Source organism: Bolinopsis microptera, chromosome 11, assembly GCF_026151205.1.
Source record: "Bolinopsis microptera isolate Bmic1 chromosome 11, MBARI_Bmic_1.0, whole genome shotgun sequence".
Classification (NCBI taxonomy): Eukaryota; Metazoa; Ctenophora; class Tentaculata; order Lobata; family Bolinopsidae; genus Bolinopsis; species Bolinopsis microptera.
In genome coordinates this window covers 3,053,887-3,068,175 of record NC_087082.1, presented here as the reverse complement: position 1 = coordinate 3,068,175, position 14,289 = coordinate 3,053,887, and the positions used below count along the sequence as shown (strand labels likewise).

The window sequence follows — 14,289 nt, the reverse complement described above, 5'->3', positions numbered from 1 at the left end:
ACACTGTTACATTATGTTTACAACTTCTAACCAAATATTCTAGTGAGTAGCTACAGTAGAGAATTGTGTACCTTATCACACAGTAAATCCTTAATTTATCTACTAAAATGAACCTATAGCATCATCAAGACAGGGTACAACTCACCTTGTTTTCAGGGTTAATGAGGAGGACTCTGGCGGCTAACTTGCGTTTAGCAGGGTACACCTCCAGTACACTCTTACTGTTGTACATGTCCTTCAGATGTATTAGGTGTACGGAGCCCTGTTAGGGATATTCAGGGTCAAACGGGGATTATTTAGTTGTGAATAAAAGAAACATCGCGATAAAATAACACATAGTAAGTTTTTAAGTAAACAAGTAAATATATTTAATAGCCAGAAGAAGAAATATCTCCATGGACCATAGTAGAAATAAAGCTCCTCTAGCATAGGAACTGACCGGATATCCGGCTGAATCCGGTTCCAGCCGGATATTCGGCTTTAATCTCCGGTTCCGGTTCCGGTTTCGGTCCGGTTTCCAAAAATTTGGCCGGATATTCAACAGGACATTTCTTTTTTAAGTGTTCCTAAAATGTATAATATTTCTGTCAAAATTCTTACTAAGGGGCATCCAGTCCATTGCTCTCAGTGACCGGTAAATTCCACGCCTCCACGGTCGCCTGTTATCTGTCAGCGAATGTTCAAGACCCGTTGATGTGAGATTTTTGAGTGGGTTAGAGTCAAAACAGCTACCATTTATGCTTTACTTATGAGCATTTCAAGCAGAGCCCAGAGGGTCCCTGCTTTATTGTGGTAAACAAACCCGTTGCTAACTCCCCTTACATGTCAAGGATTAAAACAAAGGCCATCATGCCATTAAAAACTTTGGACATTATCCTCGGTTATATTGACGCCACGAACTTATAAGAGCTGCACTGGCTGCTGGATCTTGGGCTTTACTACTGAAGCAATTTGTACATTTGTGCTAGGCAAGGCGCAGTGAATTCTTGCAATGTTTTGATTTTATTCCAACTCGTTTCTAGCTCTGCTCATACAGCAGATCAATCAGTGACCTCTGCACTGCTCGCACAACATATCAACAAGTGACTGCTGCTCACAGCGCAGAAGTTTGGTTGAAATTTGAAATAGGGCGTGAACACAGTTAGTCGGACTGTAAGCACTTTCTCATTGTGTCCACATGGCTTTTAATATTATAATTGATAAAACCCACAATCAAGGATTAATCTCAATTTTCCGGCAGCCTTAAATATCTTCTTCTTATTACCCGGTTCCGGCCCGGAAAAATGCGACAAACCGGAATATCCGGTCTTTTCTGGTCCGGCAGCCAAAACCTTAGACCGGTCGGTTCCTACTCTAGCAAAACGGGGGGAATGCAACGTCAATTAATGTCAATTAATGTCAATTAATGTCAATTAATGTCAATTAATGTCAATTAATGTCAATGTCAGTTTTGCAAAATTTTGGAATACTGACATTAATTGACATGATATTTTTCGACCAGAGATTATGTAGTTCTACCATATTTTTAGCACTTTAGAACGTTTATATCATCAATTTATTCACTACTATCACATATGGAAATGTGAAATGTGAAAAAATTCAGATCATTAAACAATAAAACTAAAATAATACGGTTTCCCGAAATTTAATTTTCTTAAATGGGCTTGGCCATCCAAGGGCGTGGTTCTCAACATCATCAGAACTTAAAACCCACATTAAACGAAATGCCTTCATGACATTTATTTTTGAATAACGAATTTTAAACAGCTAACATTACTCCTTCATACTAAAAAAAGCCGATTCTAGATATTTTACCTGTATAAGAAACCAATAAAATATGGGCGTGGCCGGTGGGGACCGAAGATGGAAGAGTTGGAAGCTGAAATTTTTTTGGTGGTCTTTGAACCTAAGGATCAACAGATAAGAACATACTCATAATTATTTAAGGACATTTTGTTTTTTTGAACCGATCTAACTTACATAGACGTGAATATCTTGAATATTTATCGAATAATGTCAATTAATGTCAATTAATGTCAATTAATGTCAATTAATGTCAATTAATGTCAATTAATGTCAATTAATGTCAATGTCAGTTTGGGGTTTTTATGGAATACTGACATTAATTGACGTTGCATCACCCCCAGCAAAACAGTCCCTAAGTGGAAGAGTACCTACCAGGATACCCCCAAGGAAGGTACATCTCAGTCCGTTAGCAGCCTGTTTCTTAACGGTGATATTAACAAGGTGACCTGGCGTCAGAGAAGAGAACGTTGTTACTGTTTTCTCCGAAAGTGCTTTCATCCCTACCGCGTACAGTCCTGTGTTAATTAGACTGTGTTAATTAGACAGTTAATAAGAGATGATTAATAATTTATCTCCCTGCTAAAATTAAAATATTTTAATTATAAATGTATGACCCTGACTACACTGCCAGAGCTACCCAATTATACAGAGTGGCCCAGAAGTAACTGCCCATACGCGACCCTTTAATAACTCACGTAATTCTTCTTAGAATTGCACAGAAATTTCAGAGATTATAGATATGAGTCAAACTTATTATTGTATTATTCAATCTCAAACTCTGGAGAGAGAAATAAAAACAATTTAATAATCCCGGGCTGCACAATTTATAACACACCTCACCTAAAATAAGGTTGCCATCGTTAACCGTATTGACCACCACCCGGACAATATCACACTTCTTCAGGAGCACTGCAGCACTCTTGTTGAGGAAGGCTGTTACTCCCTTGACTCCCACGTTCACCATGTACCCGTACTCTTCAACACTCTGGATGACTCCTTGTAGCACCTGTTTTTAATGTTACAACTTCAACTATCAGATAATCCTAAAACTGTATTTTTGTTTAAAATAGTGGCACAATAATTTAAAGTATTTTAAAGATGAAAACCTACCGGAAATAAGGTTCCGGCTAATAAAGCAACATTGAAACATTTCATACTAAAAAATATATTCTTATGAAGAAGGTAAGGTGGTCACTAGTCCTTTAAATCGAATGAAATCACCTACCATATTCTTGTTGATATCCTGTTGCTTGACAGAAACGTTCACTATCTCCGGTTTGGTGGTGAGGTTGAGTTTGCGTGTCTTGTCAACAGTAACTACATCAACAACCGAGCAGGATAAGAACTGTCCCACTGATACAACGTCACAGAGGTCTAGTTCCTGAAATTAAGTGGAACTTACAGGAGCTTAAAGAATAGAGATACTATGTTATAGGTGGCTTACATTATAAATTGATGTTCAAAAGAAGGCTGTTTAGGAAATTGTTATGATTAATTTAGTATCGAATCTCTGAGTTTGAGTATAGAACAGTGTGGTGAACTCTCACGCCCACCGTTCTGTAAGTACATTTCTCTTCTTCAAATCTACAACAGAGGAAACTAACCTCTTCACCTTCTGCTTCCTCGTCACCTTCAGCGTTGTTCTCGATAACACTGTTAAATTCCTCGCTGATATCAGTACCTAGCATATTATGATAATAATTAGATATGGCTCAACACAAGAATTCAATATTGATATAAATTACTTCTACATCTAGTTTCTTCATTTCATTTTTCATTCGGTATGCATTTAACATTGCACTTAATTTGTTATCAAAATATTTTATCTTAGCTAGATCTAATTCAAAGCTTATTTGGTGCCACACATACAATTTAACATAGAAATGCATATTCACATTACCTCTGATAAAGCCAGTCAATCCATTGGGCAGGTTCACTACCACATCAACCTCACCAACTTCAGAAACAACACCGAGCATCAGCATACCAGGGGACAGTTTCTAAAAACAGAATATCCACATTAATATGTTGTTAGAGAGTGATATTTTGGATTTGTGCCAATGAGACGATACAAAGGTCAGGTCATAGCAAGTGTATTATCAACTTAATAACACCAGAATGTGTGTGTGTCTGTGTGTGTGTCTGTGTGTGTGTCTGTGTGTAATTTCCGAACGGTTATACAAAAAAAACGGTAATAGTTACGGGACTGGTTTTTTCGGTATAGTGCCGACAAAACTCTGACGAAGCCAATAAGCAAATTTTATAAAAATCGGCCGGTGGTAAGTGGTTTAATTGATGGTTTTGTACCACAAAATATGTTACATAAAATGGCTTGAGAAGAACGGCAAGAGTTACGGGGCTAGCTCTCTCTCTGCATATGTAGCGTATATATTACATGGCGTATATATTACATGGTCATATAATACTATAAACTTATTAGGGGAGGGAGTGCTCAAACGGTCTGTTTGGACTGTAGAGAGAGTTCATACTTTCATACGACAATGTAATGCATGTTCACAAATATGATAGGCTGGTGTGGTGCATGGTGTTAAGGGTTAATTTCTATTGATTATTCATTAAGAATTACTATCTTTTAAGCATACTATTGGATACGTGAGGGCACTCCGAATAGAATTGCTCGCCTAATCCGGGTTTTGACTCAGCGGGTAATTACTCCTACCCTTTTTAACTGCGGCAGTGAAATCCCGGCCGTAGGCCGGGTTACACTAGTAATATTATATAATTAACAATAAATGTGTTTATCGTTTACCTTGTATGTAAGATCTTCCAATGGTTTTCCCAGATCAGAAATAGAATCATCTTTAGACTTTTTGGCTATGGATTTTTCCGAGAATATATGCTCTACTTTTTCTTTCTGAAAATACAATTTTTAAAGAATTCTGTATTTAATCAATATCCACACTCAGAAACCACGGCCAGTTTCAGGTAAATTTTGGCGCGGACAAATTGGTTCTACTCATGTGTAAATTTGAAGAAAAATACACCGATGCTGAATGAAAATCAACAGCCAGATATCGACGAGCCAAAAATTACAAAGAGTCTATCTGAGGCATACTCAGGAGTTGATTTCGGTGTTTAATATCGTGCTTAAACTAATTACAAACTGTTTAGATGTTCACGTGACATATTTGGTAATCAGAATACCCACACTCCACAGTCGCTACGTTGCCCAGGTTTAGATCAGGGTTAATGCGTACCAGGACGGGTATTTCTTTTGAGTTGACGAACTTAACTGAGGTGCGCTCCAGCCCTCAGTCAGTTTTAATTACGTGCTGAATATTATATTTAAGATTTAATCTATTTATGTTTCTATGTTTTATATTCATAATTTTTTTAATTTTGTCTTTGCCTTATGATGAGTTATACTTTAGTTCACTTTTACACATTTGCTCACATCACTGACAGTCAGCCGCTCTGACATGGTTAACCACCTTCCTTGTGTTGTTGGTTAATCATATGAGCGGGATATAAATACCTCATTTCATTTCATTATGTAATAAATATATTATATTCGTAAACATTGGCTGGCTAACAAACCAGTCCCAAAACAACAAACCATCAATCCTCTCAGCCCAGTGACATAAATTTAAAAAGGGACTAGGAATCCAGTCTGGAAAGAAAAAACGGCTACCATATATTTTTAAAACGACTACCATAAATTTTTCGGCCGCTCCGCGGCCGGATAACGATTTCATTTTACTTTGCTAGTTATATTACAGAGGTTTAGTTATTCATTAGTATAGTTATTAATTCATTAGTATAGTTATTCATAATTGCCAAAAGATTGTAAAAGAATTCCTTTCCGGGTCTCGAACTCGCGATCTGCTAATGTAGTAACGACGGATTATCCAACTAGGCTACGATTTCATGTACGCTTTTGTAATATTTACATATAGATCTTCGCGCGTTCCTGCAACTACCATACTACCATACTACCAAACAGTCCATACTACCATACTGGTAGTAGGAAAATCTTGGATCCTGACAGAAATATCTTGGATTATTTGGTAACGCGCAAGTTAAGCGCAAGAACTAGGATCCTGACAGGAATCTGGCATTTGCGCTCGATTCGAACATCTTCTCGGATAAATATAGAATTAAAGTACAGTGCGCGGCGTTACAGTGTGTAACAACCGAGAGCGACTATTTTAAAGTTGATTTAATAATTTTGTTGACAAAAATTAGTCGGCGTGGCTATGGAAATTAATATGGCTAGGAATTAGATTCTTAGATTCCTCACTTTATGTCACTGGGCCTCTCAGTTCCATAGTACATGAACGAATTTGTATGATTATTGTATTTTCAAAATAATAGTAAACTGTTACTGTAAATAGGCCTTGTGATATCATTTCGCCATTTTTCATTTTGCTTGTTCGCGTAACAATTGGGCCATTTTTAATCGTTTAAACGATTGTAAGCACTGTCTAATACATTTAAATACAACAGCCTCTAAAAACTATTCGGCGTTCATTATTCGTAATGACCAGACCGTTGAGTGATCGATTATCAACTGTTTTGGGATTAAATTTGTTTACCTGGCAGTATTTTCTTCTGCTTTTTTATTTTTCATTAGTCCTTTTTGTTTTTGGAAATTGCCGATTAAATGTATATTATGATACACTTAATTCAAGAGTTGAATTAGGTCAAGAAACCAGGTGGAACGAGAATGGATATTAAACTTTCGATCGCACTACTGATCGTCTTAGTTCAGGGCATCTTCTGTCAAGGTAAGATGTTTGAAATTGAATGAATAAAATGTACCTAATATGTCATCATTTGTAAGAAAACAGCTAAAGCGTGCACAAATTTAACCGTGTAAGTTCGTTCGTTTAGTGCTAAAATGCGTACAATTTTATTGTCTTAATTAAATGTAGGACAGCGGAATTATACATGAATTGATGTTACCATTGTTAACTATTCATGCAATACTCAGTAGTACATTAATTTACTCTATCAGGTGAGTTCGAGATAAAGTGGTTCTCTAACGGGAGATGTGGGCCCCACGTCATTGTGGGGAATGGTATCCCCTCCCTGATGGCAGTCCTGCTGATTATTTTGTCTGTTGTTGCTAAGTGTAGCGTTAAGGTTTTTGATGATGTTGGCGTGTTTGCAGCCGAGTGTCATTTTGGTGTGTCTGGTACCATCAGTTAACCATCGCATCAGTTTCCTGACCCGATTCACCGTACAGTTTGCGTGAAATGAAAATAGTAAATTGGGGTTTTACTGTACATGGTTTCGAGAAAAACTAAATCGTCAGGAACCTGTTCAAAGCGTGACGTAATGGTCGATATTGCGAAATCCTTATTAGAGGCCATTCAATTTCGACTGCGTGGGGTTGACTATTAAGTTTCTATAAAGGAGGTGGTTGGCAGAACCACCTGTATTTAATTGCTATTGTTAGAATAGTATTCTACCTATTCACAAACTTTATCATGTCATTTTATTTAAATATCACTAGGATTTTAGCTAATGATCATGATAATCTACAAGCACTTAACTGGGGACCCCAGGCTATATATAATAATGTTCATAAACATATAATAAAGATTCCGCCGAATAAGGATACCGCCGAATGACAGGCTGAGCGCGGCCCCCTAAACAAGCACCTGCTCAAATTGCCTTTTAAATTCGATCATTAAATCGATTCAGTGATTTCTCTCATAACAGCAGAATAGGTATTAGTGGGCCATAATATATTTGATTTTGTTGCCATCACAAGTCATTTTTCTTTGCCAATTATACATAGTGTACATAACATGACTACACATGTGCAGTGGTAAGCCAGTTTCCGTGCAATTCGAAATTGCATCGATTAATATTTTATTTTTGTTATTTCTTATTTAGGGGTCGTTCACATATTACGTAATCAGCGGAGGGGGAGCTAGGGGGTTTAGTTCCCAAGTTTAGTTCCCAAATGATAACGGTGGGCCGGGGGGATTTGGTTGTTGATTACGTACTCAACATTTTCTTTTTTACCCTCAAGAATAATAACAATTTGACAATATTTTAATTCAAATTCCGCTCAATTTCACTCTGATAATGATAAAATAGAGGAAAGTAGGAATGGATCGGGTATCCGGCTGCTAAAGTAAGTAGTTGGGAAGATGCTTGGCCGGATATCATAACAATGATTCCGGCTCATAATGATCAGGGTAGCATGAAACGTAGAGAAATGTGTTTGCCAGGGAAAAAAGTCAAAAGGGGGGGGGGGGGGGGGGGAGGGTCAGGGCATAATTACGTCATGATTACGTCAGGGTTTGGTTATGACATGGTTATGACATGGTTATGACATGGTTATAACATGGTTATAACATGGTGATTACATGGTTAAGATGTGACATGGTCATACTGTCGGGATTCTAGTCTATGACCTAAAGTTAAAGTCTCATACAAAAATATTGAAATTTAATCATTTTCGGGGCCAAAAGCCATCACATTTTGTTTGTGTTTCCAAATATGGGCATTTAGTTTTTGGCTCATAACACGGCCATTTTTTGTCCAAACTGGATGTAAATTCGTGTATGAGTTCAGGGGACTAACAAATGGCTTAGCTTGTAAATCTTAACGAAGAATATAAATCTACTAATTGTAGGTATATTGAATTATATTAAAATGTAGGTTTTTTTCCGATTTTGACCCGGGGATACACTTTAATATACTTTAATATACCTATATCATCTCGATTCAAAATTTGGCCGCTTGATTTCTTTAAAGGCCTATAATGTATAGATTAGATTTGACCAAAACCCATAATCATGGGTAGAGTGGACCGCTGCCAGTGTCTCTCTTTCCCAAACAAAAGGAAATGATGTTAATTTGATTGACCGTTCTCAAATGCAAAATGATACCGAGAATGAAATCGGTCGCTCGCTTATCCCATTCATTCACGGCTTACGAATTGTAATACGTTTCGATTAATTACATCAATCAAATGCCATGCTGTCAAAATCTCTTTGAGTTGCGTTCGGGTCGATACCTAGTATTTCGCGATAAGGGTGGTAGTTAGTGAATTAGCTGAAATTTATTGAATCTTTATTGCCGAGTACAGCTGCCTTCGGGTAGTTCTTCTTAATCTATTACAATTGCGTGCGCATTTTTGCATGTTAGTGTTTTATATATAGTTTGATAAGCATGCAAAGTTTCAAAGTATTTCAAGAAGAACTGTAACCACAACGGCACTCCAAATGCAAAGTTGACAGAAAATGGTGAAAACAGCAATTTTCAGTGACTTTAGCAATTTTCTATCAATTTGGGCGTGTCCCCACGTGTGCAACTTTGCGATTTTCCACTTTAAAACTAGCCTATGACACAATTTAGACCTTTAGGAAGCAAAATTAAGCTCCACAACCCAAGGGATAGCTCAACACGGTCAGAGAATACTAGAACGTAAAATTAGCGTTTTTATAAAATTATTCTTAGATTCTTTAAAAAAGCACTAACTTCAATAGCGAATATCTTTATGAAGGAGCAAGCTAGAAAAACTTTCCGGTAGATTTTCAGAATGCTTAAACAATTATCTAACTTCAATATGTCCTCAAATTTTGAATAAAATTACTTCTTAATGGCGTAAAATCAATTTTAAAAGTGATTACTTTGTCAAAAATCAAGTTATAAAAATGGTTAACTTGATGACGTCATCAAGTGGTGATGATGACGTTGAATTACTTTTTAATATAATATAAAACTAAAGTCTAAACAATTATTTTCAAGACCTGTGGTCCGATATGGCTGTACCTTTAAAGCTTCTGAATCTACGGACACCTGAATATAACCTATAATTGACTGGCAAAGCGTCTATCCCTGAATAATGAATATATATAATATGTCACGACAAATGACAATCTGTCGTAAAACAGGGGTTCTAGAAAACCCATTTCCCGATATAGATACTCCTGAAAGTTGAAACCTTTTTTATACAGTCGATTTGATCAACGTCTAGACGCTCTGCAAAGTTCCAGATCTCTAACTCAATTTTAACATGGTTTTTAAGGCACCTGAATATGGCGATTTTGGGTTTTTACCGAATTTCGTATAACATGATGGCGCATATTTTGCGCAAATTTCTTAAAAACCTCCACATAACTATTTCTTATTTCTGTCATCTGGGGGGGGTCCAACCCGATCATTTCCGATCATTCCGATCCCGATTTTGGCCTCATCAACCCTCATATCGGAAAAATCGGGAAAATTTAAATCTTTCCTCTGAGGTTTCTAGGCGATATAGGTAGCTATTTCTGTACTTAAATATGACAAGAAATCGATTGGTGGTGGTCCCAGAACCCCAAAATGGTTTCTTGTTCCAAACAAGAACCGTTTCGTCCGAAAAACAACACACTGTCGTATCAACTCTTGTTTGACAGAAACATCCACCCCGGTCCACAATTAAAAGAAGTACGGTTGGTAATAACAATCGTAACAAATAGCGAACGCTTTGTAACTTTTGATTTAAATTGTCTCCAAAATTTGTAACAGGCTATCTGCAGAAATGGGTAGCACGGTACAAAGAATAGTCTACACTATTTTCAATAACATTAAAAGGGATGAAAATCACTTTATTTATCAAAATCTTTATTTATCATGTAACAACTTTTCCGTAGTACTGGAGAGTAAAACTCTGTTAAACAAAAAAATTCTCGAGCACATTTTGAGTCAGTAACAGTAACATGTCAATATGTTACAGACTCAAATGCATTTAAAAACATTTTAGTAACAATAAATTGTGTAAACTGATGAGGAGGAGGAGGAGGACTGAAGAAGAGGAGGACTGAGGAGGAGGAGGAGAAGAAGGAGGAAGAATGAGGAGGAGGAGGACTGGGGAGGACTGACGAGGAGGAGAAGGACCGAGGGGACTGAGGAGGAGGAGGAGGACTGAGGAAGAGGAGGACTGAAGAGGAGAGGGAGGACTGAGGAAGAGGAGCAGGATTGGTGAGGAGGAGGAGGAGGAAGAGGAGGACTGAGGACGGGGAGGAGGATGACTAAGAGGACGCGAGGGCTAAGGACGAGGAGGACTGAGGACGAGGACGAGAGCGAGGACGAGGAACGAGGAGGAGGAGGACTGAGGATGAGGAGGAGGAGAAGGAGGACTGGGGGAGGACTGAGGAGGAGGAGAGGACTGAGGAGGAAGGCTGAGGAGGACTAGGAGGACGAGGACGAGGACTAAGGACGAGGACTAGGAGGATGAGGACGAGGACTAAGGACGATGAGGATGAGGACGAGAACTAAGGACGAAGAGGAGGACGACTGAGGAGGATGACTGATTAGGAGGAGAAGGAAGAGGTGAAGGAGGAGGATGAGAAGGGCCTGAGGAGGAGGAGGAGGAGGACTGATGAGGAGGAGAAGGAATGAGGAGGAGGAGGAGGATGAGTAGGAGGACTGACGAGTAGGAGGAGGACTGGGGACTGAGGAGGAGGAGGAGGACTGAGGAGGAAGAGGACTGAGGAAGAGGACTGAGGAAGAGGACTGAGGAAGAGGACTGAGGAGGATGAGGAAGATGAGGAGGACTGAGGAGGAGGATGAGGAGGAGGAGGAGGCTGAGGAGGAGGAGGACTGATGAGGAAAAGAAGGAGGAGGAGAACTGAGGAGGAAGACTGGGGAGGATGAGGACGATGATTAAGGACGAGGACTAGGAGGATGGTAACGAGGGCTAAGGAAGAGGACTGACTACTGATTAGGAGGAGAAGAAAGAGGAGGAGGAGGAGGAGGAGGATAAGGATAAGAATGGGGAGGAGGAGGAGGAGGAGGACTGAGGAGGAGGAGGATAAGGAGGAGATTGAGGAGGAGGAGGAGGATGATGACTCAGGAGAAGGACTCAGGAGGTGGAGGAGGATGAGGAGGAGGACTGAGGAGGAGGACTGAGGAGGAGGAATGAAGAGGAGGAGGACTGAAGAAGAGGAGGAGGACTGATGAGGAGGAGGAGGACGACTCCAGAGGAGGAGGACTCAGGAGGAGGAAGAGGAGGAGGACTAAGGACGAGGACGACTAGTGGAAGACTGAGGATGAGGACTGATGAGGAGGAGAAGGAGGAGGACTTAGGAGTAGGAGAAGGAGGAGGAGGACTGAAGAGGACTGAGGAGGAGGATGAGGAGGAGGAGACTAAGGAGGAGGAGGAGGAAAATGATGAGGAGGAGGACTGAGAAGGACGAGGACTAAAGACGAGGAGGAGGAGGAGGACTGATTAGGAGGAGAAGAAAGAGGAGAAGGAGGAGGAGGATGAGGATGAGGAGGAGGAGAAGGAGGAGAATGAGGAGGAGGACTGGGTGAGGACTGAGGAGGAGGATAAGGAGGAGGAGGACTAATGACGAGGATGAGGACGAGGACGATTATGAGGAGGACAGAGGATGAGGACTGATGAAGAGGAGAAGGAGGAGGAGGATGAGGAGGAGGAGAAGGAGGAGGAGGACTGGGGGAGGACTGAGGAGGAAGAGGAGGATGACTGAGGAGGAGGATGAGGAGGAGGACTCAGGAGGAGGACTCAGGAGGTGGATGAGGATGAGGAGGAGGACTCAGGAGGAGGAGGACGACTATGAGGAGGACTCAGGAGGACTGATGGGGAGGAGAAGGAGAAGGAGGATGAGAAATGAGGAAGAGGAGGAGAAGGAGAAGGAGGAGGACTAGGAGTAGGACTGAGGACGAGGGGACTGAGGAAGAGGGTGAGGAGGACTGAGGAGAAGGACGAGGACGAGGAGTCAGGAAGAGGACTGAAGATCGAGGACTCAGGAGGAGAAGAACTCAGGAGGAGGAGGAAGACTTAGGAGGAGGAGGAGGAGGACTGATGAGAAGGAGGAGGAAGACTAGGGAGGAGGAGGAGGACATCTAAATGTTTTGTCTGTTTTTTCCGTTTTTGTCCGCCCTACTTTTTGTCCGTTTTGAAAATATAGGGTACCGAACGGACACAAAACATGATCCCCCAGCCAAGCATGTGTTACGATACAAATGTACTTGACTATATATTTAAGGTGCAGTGTACTAGTGATATTATGGTATGTTTAAAGACCGGACCACAAAATATAACCAGGTACCTAGTGTTGTACTAATACATAATAACAAGTAACAAGGATACAATTAATGAGCAGAAACAATCGATCTCACGTCAAGAGGCCAAAGCACTCGGGTCTGGGAGTATATGACAACTCCAACTAGTAGTGAGCATACTAGCCCCTGCAGTGGAAAAACGCATAAAACATACTATTGGAATGTCCAATTGGTTCGTTTTCATATAGCATACATAGCATATGTAGGGGTTCTGGTTAAATTATATCACTTCTGAGAGCTTTTAGAGATTGATTCAGTAAATTTCTCAATTTTCCGATTTTTCCGATTTTCCGATTCCGATTTTGGCCTCATCAACCCTCATATCGGACATCGGGTTGGACCCCCCCCCCCCCCCCCCCCCCCCCCCCCCCCCCCCCTCATCTTTAACATTGAATTAGAATGTTTTGAACTTAAATATACCTGCTGAACTACTTTCGATGAGTCTTAATGCCTGAAAAACAATAAAGGGGTATAATAGTAAAGGGGATATAATAGTAAAGGGGGTATAAAAGTAAAGGGGGTAAATAATAAAGGGGGTAAACAGTAAAGGGGGTAAATAGTAAAGGGGGTAAATAGTATTGTGAATATAAGAGGCACGGTCATGCTTGCCAGCATTGTGATTTACCTTTCATGTTAAGAAAGAATTTGTCTAGGTATTTGTATGTTAAAGATCCGCTCATGTGAGATTTTGTGTAACACAAAGAGAGGAGTCAAAGCAGGTACCTAGACTCTAGACTAATTACAATTGACAATTAAAATTAATTAGTTATAAGCATTGCAAGCGGAGGGTTGTGGTAAACAAAGGCCATTATGCCTTTAAAAAACTAAGGGCATGATCCCCCGCTATGTCGACGCCTCAAACTTGTGACAGTCACGGATTTTGGGCTTTACTTCTATGGCCTGACGGGCGCAATTCTTATTACATTTACTTACTTACCTTACTTTACGTTGTTTAGCTGCAAGGCAGCAGGGTCATCTATGAAAACCACCCTTTTTCTTTTACTTCGGACAACCATGGCCGTCACCAGCACTTACAGGAACCCGAAGGATCGATAACTAAGGCCAGCAACGGTTAAGGTATTATACCACACTTTCTTCACCAGTGGCTCCGCTGTATAGATCATGTACAGCTCCTCATTTAAACCCTTAGCAGAACGCGAACGGCAACGCCGCTCACCCCATGGCTAGTGGCACAGGCGGGGATTGAACTCGCAACCTCGTGATTGAGCAGCATATCACGAGTAAGGCAGGTCGACTAACGAACTGCGCCACTAAGCCAGTGCTACACAAAACGCAGTGAATCCTTGAAATGTGCGTTTTGATTTTATTCTAACTCGTTTCTCGCTCTGCTCATATAGCAGATCAATCAGTGACCTCTGCAGTCTGCATTGCTTGCAAAACATATCAACCAGTAACTGCTGCTCAGGGAGC

General features: G+C 40.3%; 1 protein-coding gene across 1 annotated transcript in view; it reads right to left on the bottom strand.

Annotated features, from left to right (window-relative positions):
- The window catches only part of LOC134823353 (protein RRP5 homolog), a 125,175-nt gene that overhangs the window by 47,643 nt on the left and 63,243 nt on the right, over positions 1-14,289 (bottom strand). The window contains exons 3-9 of the mRNA XM_063834782.1: positions 4,577-4,681; positions 3,707-3,806; positions 3,411-3,487; positions 3,032-3,187; positions 2,647-2,812; positions 2,179-2,321; positions 146-262 (exon numbers count right to left, since the gene is read on the bottom strand). Coding sequence (XP_063690852.1) covers positions 146-262; positions 2,179-2,321; positions 2,647-2,812; positions 3,032-3,187; positions 3,411-3,487; positions 3,707-3,806; positions 4,577-4,681 — 864 coding nt within the window. The remainder of the gene's footprint in view (positions 1-145; positions 263-2,178; positions 2,322-2,646; positions 2,813-3,031; positions 3,188-3,410; positions 3,488-3,706; positions 3,807-4,576; positions 4,682-14,289) is intronic.